At 44.0% G+C, this 22,695-nt stretch overlaps 1 protein-coding gene across 1 annotated transcript in view; it reads right to left on the reverse strand.

Moving 5' to 3' along the window:
* Positions 1–19,508: 19,508 nt before the first annotated feature.
* SLC17A8 (solute carrier family 17 member 8) overlaps positions 19,509–22,695 on the reverse strand; it is a 43,485-nt gene continuing 40,298 nt past the window's right edge. Inside the window, exons 11-12 of the mRNA XM_007067698.4 lie at positions 21,880–22,007; positions 19,509–21,293 (exon numbers count right to left, since the gene is read on the reverse strand). Coding sequence (XP_007067760.1) covers positions 20,955–21,293; positions 21,880–22,007 — 467 coding nt within the window. The 3' untranslated portion in view covers positions 19,509–20,954. The remainder of the gene's footprint in view (positions 21,294–21,879; positions 22,008–22,695) is intronic.

A 22,695-nucleotide genomic window follows, 5' to 3' on the forward strand; every position in this document is an offset into this window, starting at 1 on the left:
CATAGCCCCAGCACCTCTGGGCTTGCTGCGTCAGTTATGAATGTAAAAAAATTGCTTGAGCCCTGGCACATCTTTCATTACAAATTAAGCACTGCCCATCCTTGCCCGGTATGACAGGCCTGGGCCTGGCTGTCAAGGAAAGAGTGGGAGATTTAACTGTAAAGGACGTCATTCCGCAGCCCTGAGGTTTCATTTGGTGGGTACGGGTTGTGTTGGGCTTTTCCTTCAAAGCACAAATGTAAGGCTCCAGTTATGTTTCCATAAACACCTAGTGGCTCTGTCTCTGTTCCTTTTCAGACTGTCATCAGGGAGTGAATGTTATTTCTGGTCCCTGTCTCAGCTGAGCAGAGGAGTCACAGCAGCAGGATTAGAACCCAAATCTCCTACTTAAGGCTCACACAGACTTCCTTGGTGACTGCATTGGGATGTGTATCTAATCAGCTTGCGCGTAAAATGGATTCAGTGAGTCAAACTGAAGACAATCGATGAATTAGACCGGGGCTGAGAGGACACAGAAGGGGGCTGGGGATGAGACAATGATGATTCTAGGTTCAAGACAGCTGGGGTACTGCCACACTCAGAAAAATACGGAAAAAAATCAGATTTTTCTTTTAAACGCCTTCATCCTAATTCTATGCGCCAGCACAGCTGCTAATTTAACAGTATTGTCCTTCCATCTTCTGCATGAGAGCTCTTGTTAGGGTAACTGCTCCCAGGGCCAGTGTGGTGTATTGAACATGTGGACATTCCAGCAAAGGACTCCAAAGCTGCAGCCGTCTTCTAGAACAGACCAGCAACCACAGCTGAGAATGGAAGGGCATTTTAAAAATGCGCTATGCAATGGGCGCGCGTGTACCTAAGAGGTTTACGGTGCCCCACTGACTGTGTTGACCTATAGCTCCTGTCGGGTTGAGAGAGAAGTTTGAAGGCCCTGGATAGAAAGAATGGGAGTTGGGGAGCTGAGGAGAGAGTTAGGGAAGAATGAATGAGGAGACAGAGGATTACATTTCTTCTTTCTTTACCTTTTTCTTTCTCCCCTTAGCTTCCTTTTAAAGCTTTCCTTTTAAAGAACAAATTAGTTCCCTTTTAAAAAAGACATTAAATGCAATATCAAGCTTATTAAATTTAAGCTAAACAAGTCCAGAACTGCAGACATTAAGTATCTCATAGTATTATTAATGAAGAATCTTCTTATCTGAAAAGCATATTGTTCAAAATCGGGTCATAGCCTAAAATATGCCTCCTTTGCATTGGCAAATCCCTCATTTATCTCAGATCTCATTTTATACAGATACATTTCAGGTCCCCATCTTGCCCTAGGGCAGAAAGGATATATCGGAAACAGCGGTGGTTCGAAGAATGGTGACAAGAATAATTAAGTGTATAAAAAAAAAAAAAAGTATCCCTGTTCCAGAAGGTTGCCAGAACCAGCTGCTTCACAGGAAGGTGCAAGAAACCGTGCAGTAGGAAGTTATGGAATAACCAGCCCATAAGGAAAATTTCCAGTGGCTAGAGGCTAGCTGATATCCTGAAGCATGAGAGCTCGTATCCTTTCCAAAATACTGGGTTTTTTTAATCCTTAGTAGTATAACTCAGGATAATCCTTTCTGAATCCTGCTAAACTCAATATCTCAAGGCAACTAGTTATATACGCTGATGGCACAATGTGTGGAAAAATATTTCCTTTTCAGTTTTAAAATTTGCTACCTTTCAATTTGTTGAACACCCCTACCTAGTTCTTGTATGATGAGAAAGGATTAGTAGAAGTGCCTAATCTGTCTTCTCCATTCATTACTTTTACATATCTCCTCTCTGTGGTGAACAGCCCCATTCCTTTCACTCTCTCTTCATATGAAAGGTTTTCCATGCTTTTGATCATTTTTGTGCCCAGTCTCTGAACATCCTGTTTCTGGTCTCTATTTTTGAGGTAGGGTGACTATAGCTGAACACCATATTCAATATATAGCTTCAGCACAGCAATCCATGCTTACATCCCCTCATGTATAGACTATTGCAATAAGCTCAACCTTGACCCTAAAGGCCATCCAAAAACTATCCTTAGTTCTACATGTGGCTGCCTGCCTCCAAAATAGAGCAGATCAGCCTGAGCACATCACGCTAATCATCTGTGCTCCACAATGGCAACCCTCCAATGCCAAGTCCATTTCAAGATCCATCTCCCATCTTACTCAGTGCTTAGAGGACATCAGCAGCTAAATCCAGGCAAGACAGAAATAAGTTGTCAGGCATGGGAAGCACTTGTAGGAAATTGTGTTATGAAAACATCACCCATCATGTGAGGTGTCTGCACCCAAGTCATCAAGCCAGTTTGTAGCCTGGGGATCCCATATAAATAAAAACCTACTGGATCCCACATAAATAAGTAATCCTTATAATAATATAACAATCCTTAAATAAATAATCCTGGGCCTGGCCAGGAGACTGTGACGCATCCTACCAGCCCTGCAATTGGACATGGTGGTTTACAAATTCATGACCTCCAGAGTCTAGCTAATGCAATGCCCATATACCTAGATGTGAAAGAATCACCCTGTAAAAAGCTCCACTGAGCTCACAATGCTGCAGTTCCCCTATTCAGAAGCACAGGCCATTGCTCCCTTGTCTGCCCTGGCTCCCCATTAAATAAACAGTCAAGCTAATGGTTCCAGGCTCAGATCCTCAAAGTTATTTATTGAATTCAAGGGGGATTAGGCACCGTTGAGGATCTGGGCCTCATTCCTTATCTTCAAAGTCTCCATAGAATTAGGCCCTACTACCTCAGCAACTGTCACTCTCCAAATTCAGGCCCTCCCACAACAGCTGTGTTCCACCTGAGCAAAGGAATTGTCAACCTTGAGAATAAGCCTGGCTTGCACAGGGGACACAACCATTTCAGCAGCTGGCCCATGACTGTGGAAGTCTCTGTAAACCTCTGGTCCCCCTCAGCTCCACGGCAGTGTTTAGTGATCTATTATTGCACCTCTCATTCCATCTCCTGGGCACAGAAACTGATTATGTTATGACAAAGGAGATTACAAAAGGTACGTTATAAATTATTGATAAGTATCGAATCTGAAATTCTCCACAGCAAGATCTAGACATAGGGGAGTTCCCGTCCAGATGGTGACTAGCAGTGAAGCCAGCTACAAAGAACATTGGATATAGACAAACATGTCTGACATTCCTTTGTTTTGTAGAATTGCTGGACAAAAGGGGCACCTAGGTCCACATGAACTAGCTCAGGCTTCATGCTGAGAATGCTGAGGACCATGTGACTTTGGTAGGGCGGGGGTCCAGTTTGAGATCTCATAAGGAAGGCTTAACAGGAGAAGACTGTGTGCTGGAAGCAGGACAGAGAGACAAAGGGTCAGAAAACGGAGTTTCTTTCTGGTTCCAGCATCGCTTTTAGTGGTTGGTGCAAGTGGAATGCCTGTGTGTGTGGTTTTGCTCTTGTTTTTTCAATTTCTGTTCATGGTAAACAGGACCTTTGTGTAAATTTCAGGAAGAAATTAATTACTCTAGAAAATGCCCTGAACCTGTCATTAATTTCTCTTGAAGTGGGAAACTGACACACTGCAAAATCGCAATCTCTGCTAGTGGTCAGCAGAAAATTGCACCTTTGCATTAGGCTTTTCCCAGCAACATCAGCTGATGGCAGAAATGTGAAAGCAAAAGTTTTACACCCCATCAAAAGTGGAAAACACAGTAGTAGCATGATTATTGGATGCAACTGTGACTGCTCTACATTTATTAAACTAAGGAATTCCTGTGTGTACAGCAGATTGCAAGGAGAGTTTTTGTCACATGGGATATGTCTACACTACAATTAGATACCCGTGGCTGGCCTGTGCCAGCTGTCTTGGGCATGCGGGGCTCAGGCTAAGGGGCTGTTTAATTGTGGTGTACCCTCCAACCTTGTAGGTTCCTAGAGCTCAGGCTCCAGCCCAAGCCTGAATGTCTACAAAGCAATTAAACTGCTCCTTAGCCCGAGCCCCACAACCCCAAGTAAGCTGGCATGGGCCAGCCATGGGTTTTTAATTGCAGCATAGACATAACCCCAAACACAAGAAAGGAGAATTCCTTTTCTCATGCCTGCACTGAAATAACCTTGTAGAGACATTAGCACATGGCTTTGTACTTCAGATAGTCTATCTACTGAATGATGTGAAGCCAACAAATATACATCCTGTCAAATAAAAGATTGATGGAGAAAAAAAGAATTCAGTTATTTGAAAACAGAATCCATCCCCTGTTGAATATAGAATATTGATTTGGAAATACATGTAAACCACGTAATTGCATTCTGTTTTCTACATGTCAGATTCATTTACAGGGGGTTAAAGAAAAGATTAAGTAGTTCTTAGCCCTTTCAGTTGAATCAAGGAAAGAAGATAACTCAAATTCAGAAAAGCCTAACTAGAGTGTTGATTAATTAAATACTTAAGTAATGTAACTTTGATCTGTGCTGAACCTTAATACCACCAATATGCTACCATGCACTCTGAAGATATATATGAATTGTTTAAAACACAACACCTCAATCGTTTTAGGAAAATTTGCCAAAGAGACACCCACCTCTGCTATAAAGATGATCTAAAATGAAATTTATGGAACATATGTTTCTACTTCATGAAAATCTAGAACTAGTTTATACAAGTAATAGTTGCATGAAGAAAATAATAGTTTAGAAACACCAGAGTCTGTAAATAAGTATTAGGAACTGAAAAACGTTTATTGCAACAGCAAATTTTACTGGCTCAGCCTCCGTGCAACAGAGATTTATATTTTTTTATAGTTGTAGCATAAAAGCTCTTTAAAATGAGTACTGTTCATACTTGTATCAGCTTAATAATTGACTAGTTGTTGCTTAATCTGTCTCTAGTACATAGGCCTTTAAAAGTCAACAGATAACATTAAATAAATAAAACCTTTGTCACTCACTGCTACATCAGGTTTTACGTAACTGTCCTAAAAATGAGTTGCAACAGAACCCTTTGAACAGCATGCCAGTAAAATGTACTGTATTGCAAAGAAGCTGATAACGTCTTGTTTGGAATGCTGTCAATTTATTCCAGGAATTTAACAGTAATTAACCCAACACTTTAAGCCTCTTGGCTGTTTTATATGTTTATGATGTAAATAATACCACTCTTCAGTTCTTCAAGTGACAAAACTGGATGATGTGGTGGGTCAGCTCGATTTCTAGTTTTCAGTTTGAAAGGGGGATGGAGTGTGTTCCTAAGGCTTCTCTGCTGAGATTACCAGTAAGAGGCCACACTGGAGGAATGATGGTTGTAAAATGGGTGCCTGTCCAAAAGGCACTAAAAATAATGTGGCTGCTTAGCCAACCAAACACCCATCTACATTAGTTCACACAACTCATCTTAGGTTACTTCAAGGCAGCAGTGGAGTTGTGATAAGCTCTAAACTCCCTTACTAGTCCGCTGATCCATCTAGCCACCTTTCTGATGTTTCAAATTGACTGCATTTAGCAATATTCATCACGGCCAAGATTTTCAGAAGTGACTTGTGACTTCAGAAGTGATTTGGGGCGCCTCAATTTTGGGGCTTTCAACTTGAAACCCCTTAAAAGAGCTGCCTTTTCAGAGGGTGGATGCTCAGCACTCTCTGACAATCAGGTCTCTCTGAGTTGCGAACCCAAGTTGAGAACCCAAAATCACGAGTCACTTCTGAAAATCTTGGCCATAAACATATGCCTTAGGCACCTATTTATTCATCAGCGATTGTCTAGGTGCCTTGCAAAAAATACAGCTGGCCATTTACTGTCATCCTGAGTCCTAAAAATTATTGATTGTGGCAAGTCTCATGCTGACAGTCTGGTTTTATTAACGGCCACATAAAGTGTCAGTGCTTTAGATTGTTTTGCTGACAGAAGTGTCCTTGATGATCTGAGCAGGTCCTTGAGCATTTGGCCCTTTCAGCTCAGATGAAACTATTAGACATTCTAAACCCCAGATAGTTTCAGTTGGTTCACTGGCCTTTTTTCCATAGGGTTGTATATTGAATTATAGATACATCGTGTACTAAATTCCAGACCAATTTTCACTTAATCATGGCCGCATCTCTATATAGAATTGCAGACATACAAGCATTTTGTAAATGGCCAAATCATCAGAAACTTTATATAAATCATTAAATATTTTTCCCATCCTTTTCCCACCCCTGCATAAACTCTAAAGAACAGAGGGAGAAAAAAATTTTCTAGCAATATTTTTGTTCCCAAAATTGAGTTCCGCAGTTTGCTCAGCCCTATCCAAACATATTGAACAGAACATTGATCTGCTCCAAGGAGCTTGCAGTCTATAGTACGGATAGTCAAAACCAAATCAAACATATTATAGCGGAACAGCTGCCAGCACTAGCTGGGTATGTTGTGTTGTAAGAATCTGGACACTTTTTTTTTTTTAAAACTCAGTGGGTTAAAAAATACCCATAATTATACACTAATAAAATGTAGTCTATTGACTGTTCCAGATATTCCATACATGAATGAAAGCCATTTGCAAAAAGTTCAGCTGAGCTGACAGTTCGTTTGCCAGATTTTATCATGTTGGAAAATTAAAATGTCTGCATTATAAGTTCTTGGGAGAAAGCATGTTCAAAACTGGCTCTTTAACTTCACTGTTTCAAAGGCAACTTTGTACTGATAAACTAGTCAATCAAATATTACTGCATTTCTAACAGTAACATGTGAAGCTATTTCTTTAGTTATGTAATCTAGCAGATACAGAAGCTTTAAAAACACCATATGCTAAATAACATAAACACTCCAGAGAACATGTTGTGATTAATAAAACCCGAATGAATTTCTTGCCCTGTCTAAGCATCATTATCAGATAAAAGTTAAGAAATAATTAGTTTCAGTATGTCAGTAATTCTAGACCGCTTTAAAAAGGAAAAGTTTAGATGGGATTTCTACTACTTAGTCATAGAATGACCTCATGGTTATAGATAGCCAAGGCATACTTTGTGTGGTAACACTATCTGTGGGAGAGGTTTCAATTTTTCCATTTTTGTTTTCCAGGCAATTGTTAGGTGTTACATTTAGAAATGCAACCAAAGTGGGACTCCAGCTTCAAACTCTCCTGAACTTTGGGAGTGTACAGAATACCTAAACCAGCTCCATTTTATGGATTTTAGATTGAAAATCTGGAAAAGGTTAATCTCAGTTTCCAGGATTTGGAAGTAGAAATTTGACTATTCTGTGCCCCCAACTCTGTCCAGCCCCTTACTCCTCCCCTTTATTCTTGCTCTCTTCCTTCCTCCCTCCCTCCCTTCCCACCTCAAGAAGAACCTTATCTTCCTGCAAGGACCTCTCAAAGCAAAAATAAAATTAATTGCAACCTCAGGTCCATTGTTTAACTGTTTGAAAGAAAACTGGAAAGAAATACAGACCAATGAATCTGTTTTGCCAATATTCCCTTTTACAACATGTTTTTAAACTGATAACTAACCTCCCAGGATCTTTGTAACCAGTTAACAATAAGATCAGAGTAAAGCCTGGTCTACACTAAAAAGTTAGGTCAACCCAGCCACGTTGCTGAGGGGTGAGAAAAATCCATGCTCCTGAGCGACATGTTAAGCCAGCCTAACCCCGAGGGTAGACAGCTAAGAATTCTTCCACTGACCTAGCTCCGACCTCTGGGAGTTGGATTAACTACACCGATGAGAGAACCCCTGCTGTTGGGCGGATGTAATGGCTACACTGCAGCTGTGCCACTGTAGAGTTTCAAGCGTAGACAAGTCCTAAGACAGAGACATGCATGCGGAGCAGCATCTGAGTTGGAGGACACACTTTGCATGACCCTGGATTAGTTTTACCTTGCTAATTTCAATTCAAGTTATGTTACATTCATGGAACCATATGAGACCCCTCTGGGGAGCTCATTTAACATCTGGTTGCTCTTGCTATTTTTTGACCAAAATTCTATGTATCCCGTTGGACAAGGAGGTTATTTCTGTGGGTTCCATTCCTACTCAGCTGATGTTTCCATTCTTTCTATCTTTAATCCATGGTTTTCCTCTCAGTGAGAGTGAAATCTCATTTAACTCCCACTTTTAGTTGTTTCCAAGCATAAGAAGAGGGAATATTTGATTGTATTAAACTTCTACCACATAATAGCTGGAAAACATCAGTTGTATAGGGAAGCAATTCTTGATAGCTTCCCTAGAGAAATGAAGTCCTTATTAGTAGCACAGTGTAGGAACGGCAAAGAGTCCCGTGGCACCTTATAGACTAACAGACGTATTAGGTCCTGTGGTGGTTTCGCTGGTGTAGCTATGTGGGCAGAGATGGCATCGAGGTTTGTTGCATGGATGGGTTCCTGAGTTAGAGTTACTATGGTGCGGTGTGTAGTTGCTGGTGAGAATATGCTTCAGATTGGCAGGTTGTCTGTGGGCGAGGACTGGCCTGCCTCCCAAGGCCTGTGAAAGTGAGGGATTGTTGTCCAGTATGGGTTGTAGATCATTGATGATGCGTTAGAGAGGTTTTAGCTGAGGGCTGTATGTGATGGCCAGTGGAGTTCTGTTGGTTTCTTTCTTAGGCTTGTCTTGCAGCAGGAGGCTTCTGGGTACACATCTGGCTTTGTTGATCTGTTTCCTTATTTCCTTATGTACGTATCGTAGTTCTGAGAATGCTTGGTGAAGATCTTGTAGGTGTTGGTCTCTGTCTGAGGAGTTGGAGCAAATGTGGTTGTACCTCAGCACTTGGCTGTAGACAATGGATCGTGTGGTGTGTCTGGGGTGGAAGCTGGAGGCATGAAGGTAGGCATAGCGGTCAGTGGTTTTTGGTATAGGGTGGTGTTAATGTGACCGTCACTTATTTGCTCTGTGGTGTCTAGGAAGTGGACCTCCCATGTAGATTTGTCAATTTTGGTCATATTCTCACCAGCAACTACACACCACACCATAGTAACTCTAACTCAGGAACCAATCCATGCAACAAATCTCGACGCCAACTCTGCCCACATATCTACGCCAGCAACACCCTCACAGGACCTAACCAGATCAGCCACACCATCACCGATTCATTCACCTGCACATCCACCAATGCAATATACGCCATCATGTGCCAGCAATACCCCTCTGCTATGTACATCGGCCAAACTGGACAGTCCCTACGTAAAAGGATAAATGGACACAAATCAGATATTAGGAACGGCGATATACAAAAACCTGTAGGAGAACACTTCAACCTCACTGGACACACAACAGCAGATTTAAAGGTAGCCATGCTGCAGCAAAAAAAACTTCAGGACCAGACTTCAAAGAGAAACTGCTGAGCTTCAGTTCATTTGCAAATTTGACACTATCAGCTCAGGATTAAACAAAGACTGTGAATGGCTCGCCAGCTTCAAAAGCAGTTTCTCCTCCCTTGGTGTTCACACCTCAACTGCTAGAAGAGGGCCTCATCCTCCCTGATTGAACTAACCTCGTTATCCCTAGCCTGATTCTTGCTTGCATATTTATACCTGCCTCTGGAAATTTCCACTACATGCATCCGACGAAGTTAGTATTCACCCGCGAAAGCTAATGCTCCAGTACGTCTGTTAGTCTATAAGGTGCCACGGGAGTCTTTGCCACTTTTACAGATCCAGACTAACATGGCTACCCCTCTGATGCTTGACAGTGTAGGAAGAGTCTTCTGTAGGCATTTCTTGGAGCTGAGATGGAAATAAGGTCCTGGAAATAAACATCTTCCCCACATTGGAAGTTCTGTCTCTTTGTTTAATTTGGCAGCATACAGGTGGATAGAAGCAAAATTTTTAATTTCCTGCCCAGGCGCTGAGTTGGTTACAGAAAGCATGTGCCAGCCTAAGCCCCTAGCACGCATGAAATACTGCCAGTTGCCACAATAACTAAATGCTTTTAACCATGTGGTATGTGATCTGTATTGAGATCCAATCATCTTAAGGCATGGCTACATTTGCAGATGTAGAGCACTTTGAATTAAACCAGCCTTCGGAGAGTGCATTAAGGAAAGTGTTGTAGTGTGTCCACACTGACAGCTGCAAGCGCACTAGCATGGCCACATTTGCAGCACTTGCATTGGCATTGGGAGCGGTGCATTATGAGCAGCTATCCCACAGACCCCTCTTCCCATTCTGGCGCTGTGGCTTGTGGGAAGGGGGTGGGGATTGTGGGGCATTCTGGGTCCTGTCCCAATACCCCATGATGCATCGCTTCGCATCCCAGGAATCCCTGTGCTTCCGTCCACATTTGGCGCCATCTTTCAATGGTTTTTGTACTGTGCGCTCTGTCTTCCCTTTCGGTCTGCGGGAATGAAGCCCGAACTGCTGAGGAATATGCTGACAAGCCTCACCAGCACGTCATGTTTGGCAGTCGAGTTACTCCTTAAGATCCAAACTGACAGTAAGGACTCCGACAATGATATCGATGTGACTAATGCATACGACACGAGACTGCTTATGGGATTCAAGGACATGCTCACCACAGCAGAACACTGCATCTGGGCTCGGGAAACAAGCACTGAATGGTGGGATCACATGGTCATGCAAGTCTGGGATGATGAGCAGTGGCTGCAGAAATTTCGGATGAGAAAAGTCACTTTCATGGGACTGTGTGAGGAGCTCGCCCCCACCCTGCGGTGCAAGGACACGAGATTGAGAGCTGCCCTGATGGTGGAGAAGCAGGTGGCTATTGCATTCTGGAAGCTGGCAACTCCAGACAGCTACCGATCAGTTGCTAATCAGTTTGAAGTGGGAAAGTCGACTGTTGGAATTGCGTTGATGCAAATTTGCAGGGCCATTAATCGCATCCTGCTCAGAAGAACCGTGATTCTGGGTAAGGTGCATGACATTGTGGCTGGCTTTGCACTAATGGGTTTCCCTGACTGCGGAGGGGCAATAGATGGGACGCATATTCCAATTCTGGCACCAGCCCACCAAGCCTCTGAGTACATTAATCGGAAGAGGTATTTCTCTATGGTTCTCCAGGCACTTGTGGATCACCGTGGGCATTTCATTGACATTAATGCAGGCTGGCCCAGAAAGGTGCATGATGCATGCATTTTTGGAACACTGGCCTGTTCAGAAAGCTGCAAGCCGGGACTTTTTTCCCAGACCAGATCATCACTGTAGGGGAAGTTGAAATGGTAATTGTGATCCTTGGAGACCCCACTTACCCTTTAATGCCATGGCTCATGAAACCCTACACAGGGAGCCTTGACAGCAGCAAGGAGTGGTTCAACAACAGGCTGAGCCGGTGCAGAATGACTGTGGAGTGTGCTTTTGGCCATTTAAAGGGCCGCTGGCGCTCTCTGTATGGGAAGCTGGACCTTGCCAATGATAGCATCCCCGTGGTTATAGTCGCGTGCTGTACCCTCCATAACATTTGTGAAGGGAAGGGTGAAAGAGTCATTCAGGCATGGAACTCGGAGGTTCAACACCTGGAGGTTGAATCTGAACAACTAGAGAGCAGGGCTGTTACAGGCGCCCAGCATGGAGCTGCAAGGATTAGGGATACCTTGAGGGAGCAATTTGAGGCTGAAAGCCACCAGTAATGTTTGGTGCCCTGCACGGGAGTGAAGAGCGGTGGTTCTAATGTTAGTTGGAATCTGTGTTTGATATGCTAACTTGCAGTGCCTGTTGCTTTCCTGAGCTAAGGTATCTTTTACTTTATGCAATAATAAAGAACGTTTTCAAAGCCAAAAAATCCATTTATTGAAAAGAAACACAACAACTTGGGAAACAGAAAGGGCAAGGGTGGGGTGGGGAACGGTTCAGTCACAGATTTGCATATGTCCTGTTCTCATACTCAGACTTCCTGTCTGAGTGCTGCACTGCAGGATGGCTATAATGCATGGTGATGGGGGTTGAGTGCAGTGGGTAATGGTCATAGTTTTCAGGGCTGGGTGGTGAAGCTACAAGTGTTGGAGGCAGCTGGTGGCAATAAGAATCCAGATGTTGGGGAAAGTGGGTTGGAGGTGACATGTGGGCACAAGAGAAAGAGTTTGGGGACAAGGACTGCAAGGGTGGGCGGGAGCAGTAGTGCGCCGCCTGCATGGCTGCAAGCACCTGGATCAAGTCCGCTTGGTGCTCCAGGATGCTTATCAGCTAATCCGTGCTTTGCTGCTGGAGCTCTGCGCTTTTGTGCCAGTGCTCCTCATTCTGCTGGTGGATCCTCCTTTCACTCTCCCTCCACTCCTGTGCTTTTAGATTCTTGTTAAGGGACTACTGCATGACTTCATGCAGCATGTCTTCTTTGCTTGTATGTGGCCTCTTCCGAATTCTTTGCAGTCTTTCGGCCAGTGATAACACAGACGGCTGCATCTGCAAAGGCAAAATGCAACAGTTAACAGAGGCAGCATTGTTCACACCAGACAGAGCAATGATTCCCCCATACTTAAGGGCAAGCACAGTGTGCACAATAGCAGAATTTGCCCGTCCCAAAGTGAGTGCACATAACCCACAGGAGCCCCAAAATGGTGAGTAAGCACAGGGTCAAAGGGGACTGATTGTTTCATGACTGTATTGTCCTCTGGGTTTCTGTGCCTTGGGGAGAGCCAACAGCTGCAGGGGGCCCCTACACTGAACACTGTCCCCACATTTTCCGCAGGAGTTCATCCTGGAAGATATCTCGCTGCTGAGGGTGACCTGGGAAGCGAGGGAGGGTCTTCTACTACAATGCGGCTTCCGGCCTGGCCCATATGCAGCTTGCCTGTGTGCAGCAATGGTCCCCCCGCCCCTCATAGCACAGTGGCATGGACATGTTAGCCTGACTGGGACAAGGACCACAGTGGCTCTCCCAAGAAACCTAAGCAAATGTATTGCCCAAGTTCTGGATGAGACCTTTGAAGAGATCACTGAGGCTGATTACCGCGATGTGAAAGAGCACATCAACACCCTATTCCGCATCTAGGCATGCATGCAACCCTAACCCTCCTCGCCCCAAGAGCCCACACCGAATAACTTCCTTCCCAAAATAAAAGCCGCTTACCGGCTTTTACCTCTGGTGTTTGTCCTTCCCCAAGCACCGGCTGCCGTGACTGGCTACCTTCCTCCTGGCTTGAGAACAGCTCCTGGCTGCATGCATCTAGGGATTCTGGGGTGTATTCCTCCTCCTCAGCACCCTCTCTCCTGCTTTCCTCCTCCTGCCTTGTTGAACTGGCCTCTGAAGTGTCCATGGTGGTCCTTGGAGTGGAGGTGGGGTCGCCCCCAAATATCACGTCCAGTTCTTTGTAGAAATGGCAGGTCGTGGGGGCAGCACTGGAGCGGCTGTTTGCCTGACGAGCTTTGTGGCAGGTGTTCCACAGCTCCTTCACTTTAATCCTGCACTGCAGAGCATCCTGGTCATAGCCCCTTTCCATCATGTCCCTTGATATCTGCCTGAAGGTATCATAATTCCTACAGCTGGAGCGCAGCTGGGACTGGACAGCTTCCTCTCCCCAAACACTGATGAGGTCTAGCACCTCGCCATTGCTCCATACTGGGGATCACCTGGTGCATGGAGGCATGGTCACCTGGAAAGATGTGCTGAGAGCACTCCATGCCTGGCTGAGCAAAGAGGAAGGGGATTTTCAAAATTCCCAGAGAATTTAAAGGGCTGGTCTGAGGGTTGGTCACCTGAGGGCAGGGCAGTAGAGTTCAAAAAGTGATGACCAGAGTGGCTAGAACAGGCATTGTGGGACACTTGTGGAGGCCAATCAGAGTGCACTAATGGACCAGGGTGTCCACCCTGTCACCGCGGCGCTCCAGCGGGGAAGCATCAAGCATTATTCCACTTGCCAAGGTGGAGTACCAGGAGCGCTCCAGCCACGGAGTCTGGGCGCTCTACATGCCTTGCCAGTGTGGATGCATCGTGAGTTAGGGCACCTGCGGCTGCTTTAATGTGCTCGAACTCGCAAGTGTAGCCAAGCCCTTAGTAACTAATTTCGCAAATTTAGTTAAAAGAAAAGGAGTACTTGTGGCACCTTAGAGACTAACAAATTTATTTGAGCATAAGCTTTCGTGAGCTACAGCTCACTTCATTGGATGTGGCGCCTTAGAGACTAACCAATTTATTTGAGCATAAGCTTTCATGACTACAGCTCAGGTCACGAAAGCTTATGCTCAAATAAATTGGTTAGTCTCTAAGGTGCCACAAGTACTCCTTTTCTTTCTGCGAATACAGACTAACATGGCTGCTACTCTGAAACAAATTTAGTTATAAGTTATAGTGTGGACAGAGATTAAAGATCAGCCTGCCTTTTCTACTGATAAGCAATTGGATCGCAAACCCACCTGAAGTGATAATCTTATTGCCAAGATTCAGTGAGTAGGAATATGGATTCTACAGCTAATTAAAATCTGTTAATTATAATCTAAAATTCACTGGGTTAGGCAATAATGTTTCACATTTATACTCTGCCTGAGATGGGCATGATTTAATGTTTGCTGTACTAACGGGAACAAAACCCAGCTGAATCACTTCAGAACAAGTATGTATGAAAAACCCTTAATGCAGTGAGTTTGCAATAAAATGTACATTCACAGGACATATAGTGTCAGGTTTTTATTTTGTGAAAATCGCTGCCTAAACTCACTGTTCAAAAATTGATTTCATAAAGGCAGTTCTAGGATCATGAACCACATGGCTAATTCAAGTCATTTGCATCTAGTGACTGAGTCGGCTGTTTCTCACCATGAGGAACTTCTGAATAATTTTGCTCAGATCCAACTCAAGCCAATACGACAGAACCATGCCTAGTAGAAACAAATGCATAGTCCTCCTGTCAATGTTCTAGAGGTATTAAGAGAGCAATGGACTGTGCCCTGTGAGTTAGAGCCATGCCTCTCCTAGCTACTGGGGATCTGATGGGGCTGTTCCTGGAGTTGGTTGTAAGTGCACCAAAGGATGATTTCTATTAAAGAAGAAATTATTAGAAGAAACACTTGTGATGTTGACTCTATATGATTTTATGAAAGTATGCTGATGAGTGTGAATATAATGTAACTAAAATATGCTTCATGGAAAAGGTCTCTTGTGAGGTATCATTACAAAGCTTATACTCTACTCAGTGTGGTCATTCTATTTGTATAAATGTATCACTCTTGTATCCGAAACTAGAAATATAAAATATAACTCTGAGGGCCTATTGTAATTATGCAAAGTGTGAGCCATTAATGGTGGTTTAGAATCTTGATGGCTCCCATTAACCAGGACAGTTGTCTGAAGATGGCTCTGTTTCACTTGTAAGTCTTCCTGTATACGTGTGTGCTGGCAAGCGGGTAACGAAGTCTTACACTGACATGTGATCATGTCACCTGAACTGGAATCCATCTTTAACCTGGTGTTTTTCCATTGAGAAGGCGGGATGGGAATCCAGAGAGACAAAGGATTCCTGCCTTATGCAAAAGATATATAAGTGGGTGGAACAGAACAAGGAGGCTGCCATCTTGAGAAATCCCCTAGCTACCACCTGAGCTGGAACAAGGGCTGTACCAGGGGAAAGGATTGTGCCCAGACTAGAAAGATGTACGGTCTTTGAAAGAAACTTATTGAAACATCTCTAAGAGTGAGATTTTATCTGTATTCAGTTTTTATTACTGTATTAGACTTAGACTTGCATGTTTTATTTTGCTTGGTAATTCACTATCTTCTGTCTGTTACTACTTGGAACCACTTAAATTCTACTTTCTGTATTTACTAAAATCACTTTTGACTTATTAATTAACCCAGAATATGTATTAATACCTGTGGGGGAGGGGTAAACAGCTATGCATACCTCTCTATCTGTGTTATAGAGGGCGAACCATTTATGAGTTTCTTATACAGGGTAAAACTGATTTATTTAGGGTTTGGACCCCACTGGGCATCTGAGTGTTAAAGACAGGAACACTTCTGTAAGCTGCTTTGAGTTAAGCCTACAGCTGTTAGGGGAGGTGGTTCAGAGCTGGGTCTGGGTTTGCAACAGGCTAGCAGGTCTGGCTCAAACCAGGCAGGGCACTGAAGTCCTAAGCTGACAGGGCAGGAAAGCAGGGGCAGAAGTAGTCTTGACACATCAGGTGGCAGCTCCCAAGGGGGTTTCTGTGATCCAACCCGTCACAACACTCTTTAGACTGACACTCTTGCAATAATTTCTCGGTCTTGAGTCTTGTGACAAGAGAGTTGAAAAGGTTGTGTCCAAATAGCTCTGGAGTCCTCAAGCACTTGATCCCAGTGAGTTTGGTTTTAGGCTTGGGCATACAATCATACAGAGATGCACTGGCTGTGCTGGTCAGTGATCTCCTCGTAGTGATAGACAGAGGTCAGATGTTCATGCCAGTGCTTTTATTGGCAAAAACGTTTTAATGCTTGGGATTTTCCACTCCCTCTCCACTACTATCTGATGATATTGCTCAAGGCAGAAACTTCAGCAGTTGCTAGAAGTTGTTATTTGCCTTCTTGGGAAATTTTGCCTTTCAGCTGCAATATATGATTTTGATATGATTAAACTACTGAGTATGAGGACTTACATGAAGTGCCACAGTCCTGAGCCTGTGAGGATTATCATGCCTCCCACCCCCACCTCTCCAACATGTGCACAACATTAAACAAAGTTAGCAATAACAGAGCGGTTATTTGGGTTTTATATCAGAGAAGTTTGATTCAAGCGAACCTTCAGATATAAACATTGTTCCCTGCCCTGTATCCGTCTCCACCTCCCCCGCCCCCCACCACACACACACACACTCACTGCCCTATAATTGAATGGTCTTTAAGGAGTCCTATTCTTTTTGGCTAAAGGGCCTTATTTGAGGAACAGAGGAGTGGCCATAACACAGTAGATCATTGATCCTTGTATTCTGCCTGTGACAACCATTAGAACTTCCAGAGGAAGGTGAAAAGACTCAGTTGCACCGAACAGCTAAACCTGAAAGGGTCTGAGCCACTGTGTTTGAGGTTCTGACAAAGGCTCAGCTCCCACTAAAGTCATCTTGAATGGATCTTCCACGGAATCAGTGCAATCTATTGCACAGTTAGGACTGAGCTCCTAGCCAAATGTGTAATAGTGTACAAGGAGAAGGAAATCACTCTGAGGACTTCTAGGATGATCAAACAATAAAAATAATAATTATGATCATTAGAGATTGTCCTATAAAGCTCAGATACGTTGGCTCCCAAACTGAGGTGTTTGTGTCTCTCTTTATTAAGAATAATTTGCACTTAATGTATGTGCCCTGTAGATAAGGATTACCCTTAGCATGCCGAAGTGTAACTATTACTGTTCATAAAGTAGTTTATCCCAGTGATTTTCAAACTGTGGAATGCTGGCTGGCTGGCTGGCTTTCTTGTTCCTCCCTACCAAGTTAAAAAGAGACACACACACACATATAAAAAAAACCTGTTCCATGTAAACATTTGCTGTAGCTGCCCCAGACACGTTATGTGATTGTAAATGGAAGGGGAGGTTGTCTGTGCGGTTGTGAATATGAAGGGAGCTAATGCTCTTGCTCATGCTCTCTTTCTCAAGTAAGAAATGGTGGATGCAAAGAAATAATTTGGGAATGGTTGATGCAACCCTTTTTGTAATCTAATCGCAATATTTGAGTACCTCCTGTGATGCTAAATCCCAAAGGATTGACTATCCACTGTGTGACAAGTTTCAATCGGTCCTCCGAGCCCCTAGGGGGCGATGGAGAGCTATGGTCCCACTGGCAGGCCTCAGTCACACCTTTTGGGCGCTGGGGAATTAGCGGGAAAGGTGTGCTGGCCCGAGCTGGCAGCGCACCCCTCCGGCGGGGGAGCGCCGGCCCGAGCCGGCAGCGCGCCCCTCCGGCGGGGGAGCGCTGGCACGGGTTTGTCGCGCACAGTCCTGCTACCCAAGGCGGGTTGGCCGGGGTAGGGGAACGCAGGCCCACCCAACTCCACTGCGTTCCAGCCCAGGGCCCTGACAGTGGCGAGGCGAAGGTCCCGCCACTCAGTCAGCGTGGGGCCACCCGCGCCCGCTGACCAAATACACCCACCGCACGCTGCAGTTCTGCCCTTGGGCTACTTCCTACCCAGTCTCTCAAGCGGGTCTCTCCAGTGCCTCCAGCTCGTCCGGGTATTCCGCTGCTGGCAGCTCCAGCTCCGCCTCTGTGTCAGGCTCAAGCTGGCCCGGGCTACAGCCGGGCCCCTCCAGGTCCTCCGGGTATTCAGCGGCTGGCAGTCCTGGTTGCCACAGGCCTTCCTCCCGGTCAGGCTCCTCCTGGCCGAGGTCCTCCCCTGGGTCGGCAGCTGGATCGCGAGGGAGCAGCCTGTGTCTGTCTCCCTCCCTGGTGCTCTCCTCACTGGGCAAAGGGCCCCGCCCTTTGTACTTCCTGTCCCACCCCTCCCCTTCCGGGGATTGGCGTAAGCTCGCTCTGGTCCCGCCCACTCAGGCTGAGAGGGTGGCTCTTTACCCTCTGGTTCGGAGGGAAGCCACCCTGGCTCCCTACACACTGTAAGAAAAAGCTTTTTCTTGTAGCTGTTCCAAATTTAATCAAATAGGTAGCCAACGAACCCTTTTAGAATTTAGCTTAAAGGTTTCTAAAAGAGCAAAAAGTGTGTTGGGTTTTCTTCTGTTCTAATAGAACAGGACTTACTTGTGGCATTTTTAAATATATAGGAAAAGGGGTTTGTATGATTTGGATAATCAAATTATTACAAAATTAATAGATGACCATTGCTTTTTAATAGACCGTGTTGTGTAAAAGGACAACTATATTTTTGATGTAGTGGTAAAGATACTGGCTCAAATTCTCTGCATTTATTTACATCAGCAGAGAATTTGGCCCATTCTATTTGGTTTTATCTATATATTCTAGACTGGATTTTGCTGTATAGGAAAGCGATTAGTCAGGGAAAGAGGATTGGCTGACTTCCTTGTCTCTCTTGTTTAATTATGTGTGTGGAAGATAAGTCATCTGTGGATTCAAGTGAATATGTCTCAGGGTGTATCTACAGTGGAGCTAGAAGGTGTAATTTCCAGAGATGTAGGCTGACCGGATAGCAAGTGTGAAAAATCAGGACAGAGGGTGAAGGGCAATAACTGCCTATAAAAGACAAAGCCCTGAATATTGGCACCATCCCTATAAAATCAGGATACCTGGTCACCCTCCTGAGACACACCTGCACTAGCTCTGATCTAGCTAGCACACTAGAAATAGAAGTGCAGCTGCAGCAGCACGAGTGGCGGGGTGGGCTAGCCAGTCTGAGACCCTAGGTATGCACTTGGGCAGCTATCCTGTCCTGCTTCTGCCACTACACTGTTATGTTTAGCATGGGTTTGTCTACTTTAGCTGAAATTCATACCTTCCGCCTTCAGCGAACGGGTACTCTAAGGATAGTCCCACCTATGCACTCAATTACACTACAGTAATACAGCCAGATTAGTGCCTATAACATGTTTTAAATTTCTAATCTTATCATGCACTTTACATTGGCTATAAAAGATGCATTATAACCCCACATGACAAGATTGAGATGTGACATAAAACATCACAAAGTAAACAGGGTCATTTTACTTGATTTTACTGAGACATTTATCCGAATGTAAAACAAACAGTTGACTGAAATTCTTCATTAAGAAAATATTATTATTGCCACAACGAGCTTTTGAGCGCAGCTAAAGGTTTCAGATGATATAGGCCGCTCCAGTGTAATCTTGGTAGCTTCCAAAGATGGTGGAAAAAAATCTAAAGCCATTTTATGATATCGAACATGTACTGATGGCAGAGAGAGAGTAAAATTAGAATATCTGAGAATCGGGTCATTTCTTTAAAGAGAAACCCTTTTTCCCAAAAAAACGTACCATACCTCACTCACAGCAATGGAGACACGGCAGCAGTATGTAAAAGGAAAGAGCTATAGGCCCAAAACTATAGACTTTACTCACATAAGTGATCTCATTCACGGAAACAAGGGCTGCTAGGCTGAGGCCTATAATTTTACCCACATTTTATTCTAGAAAAATATATTTAAAGCGCTTTACAATAAGGAACTGAGTGAAAATCTTATCTTTATGGGATTATGATGAATAGGAAGATGATTTTTGTTTCAAAAGTATTTTTTCATGCCAACACAAAATCAGGGGTGGGGGAGGTTGAGGGAAATAATCTCTACAGTAGCCATTATATTGCTTGATCCAACCTGGGTGCATCATGTATAAAGAAAAAAAGTCTCTCTCCTTGAACGAAAGCATTGTTGGAATAATAGTTTCAGCAATCTTGGTTACACATTCCCCTACTGCTGTTGGGTGACCATATTTGACTATATTTTAATTTAATAATTTTAAATTTCCTTCACTCTCATCGCTCAGCAGGAACCTAAAACTTGACCAAACTTTTGTACTGGTGACCCCCCTTTCACACGGCAAGCCTCTGAGTGCAACCCCCCCCTTATAAATTAACACCATATTTTTTTATATTTAACACTATTATAAATGCTGGAGGCAAAGTGGGGTTTGGGTGGGGAGGCTGACAGCTCATGACCCCCATGTCATAACCTTGCAACACCCTGAGAGGTCATGACCCCCAGTTTGAGAACCCCTGTCCTACGTAGGCAACAATGGCCAAACTTCTATGTCTATGGGCTTCCTAGTAAACACACATTGGGGTAGGGGGAATGTCATTAAATTACTATGAATCCCACAACCCATTATGGCCTTTTCCTTACTTGAAGGGCCCTGCTCCCACAATCAGAGCCAAGCAGACAGACCTGCTACACCAATGCTAAATTCAGTAGGGCTGTGTAGGGAGCCCTCAGTCCATCCCACACAGATCTGATTGAAAGCCAAACGTAGGTTTGCCAGTTATATTTCTATTAGCTCTTTTTCTGTGCTACAAGGAGAGAATTACTCCAGCTTACATCTAGCCATTTGGCAGGATTTTCCATGAATGAATAAGCAAGTACATATGGATACTGTCTGACTAGGAGACGGTTGGGCAGGAGGGCCTGGGACACTTGCCACACAAATCACACATTTTCAGATATTATGACCTATCTTGAAAATTTCCATTTTCATAATGGTAGGAAGTCTGTTCCTCTATGTCCTGCATTACTCCCTTTTGCTTTCTCCATGCCTTTTTCCGCACATCATTGTTTTGACTGGTAGCGCCGTATGTTTTCTTTGGACTAACAAAAGTATCACTGCTCAGTTCCGTTTCTTCAGCCAGTTCATCTTGATCGATTATGCCACATTTCTCTTCGCTGTGGCTTTCAGGGTCAGCCCATTCTTGCTTCTCACCAGAAGCGAAGATAGCATAGAATATCACTCCACTGTAGTGCACAAGAGCTGCTATCAGAAAGACATTTTGCCACTCTTCCCGGGTCTGAAAGAATGATATAGGATTCATTAGGTTTGCAGTAAATGGAAATATTAACCGCTGGATTAGACCAGGAGTTAGCACACATTGTACATTGATTGTCTGATTCCTAATTTTATAAATAAAACATTTGAAGAAAATAATTGTAAAGAATATTTCTTTTTCCTCCATAATGATAGCTAATAAAATACTAATGGGATTTCAGGTCGTAGGACACTCATGAAGTTAGAAGGCCATGGCCCTTACTAAATGCGAGGAGGCAAACCCCATTTCAGAGCGATGATTGCTTAGGAACCTCAGCAGTATTACACTTCAGTTTTCCAAGTAACTCTTGCGGGTTTTTCTGCAGGAGAGCATGATACCACCCTAAGACAGTACCCTAGTGAAATTTCAGGGCAAGATGCTTAGCAGGTGTAAACTGGTATCCCCCTTCCATTGATACCAGCTGAGGATACAGCACCTACTATTTTGGTAAAGGGGAAAAAAACCACACACACTGCTGAAAAAAATTAGAGATCCAATAACCTTTGAAATGATCTTAATCTTGCATGTAATTCAATCCTCATTCTAGAAACAGGTAAGGAAACATTACCTTGTGTTTAGTCATCGCACCAACAATGAGTGGGCACACCATTCCTGACAGCGTCCCCACACCATTGGAGATCCCCATCAGAATGCTGGCATACCGGGGTGCAATATCCAAATGGTTGACATTAAATCCTGTAACAGCAGCAGCAACAATCAACTGCACAGTCAGTTTCACGCCCCGGGGCTAATACGATTTGCTTAACAGTGGTTAAAGGAGATTGCCAAAGGAGGGAGAATCCACACTGCATTGACTAGGGAGAATGGGGAGCAATCCCTCTGCTTTTAGCAAAGAAAGGGGAAGCTGCACCCCTTTATCCTGCTTCCCCCTTCTTTTAACCCCTGCAGCTCCACTTTTGGGGCATAACAGAGTACAGGAGATATTGCTTATTTTGACTACTTGATCCTTTAAGGCTTCAGTGCCTGCAGTCACCTAGCATCTGAAGTGATGCACCCAACATTGAATTTTTCATTAAAGGATTAACAACTCATAAGTTTGAGTCTCTAATTCTTCAACTGAGTTTCATGCTTTAATTTAGGGAGCATTTTCAGAAACTTTTTCCCCTGTAGTTTTAGTGACAATTTGCCAAAATACCAGACAGCCAGAATATATAGTGGAAAGTTTAATTACAGTTCCTGTAGATTTCTAGTGGATAAATATTTTATTAGAAAAGAAACCCCAAGATAAAAAGCAATTTAAGTGATTGTCAAGCAGTGTAATACTGTAGGTAACAAAAGCTGTGCGTATCAGCTGCGGATAACTGCAAGGAAAAGCCATGTACATTCCAAACGGTATTTTCTCAAGAGTTCCAGGGAACTGAAA

The sequence above is a fragment of the Chelonia mydas genome, chromosome 1 (assembly GCF_015237465.2).
Source record: "Chelonia mydas isolate rCheMyd1 chromosome 1, rCheMyd1.pri.v2, whole genome shotgun sequence".
NCBI classification, from domain to species: Eukaryota; Metazoa; Chordata; order Testudines; family Cheloniidae; genus Chelonia; species Chelonia mydas.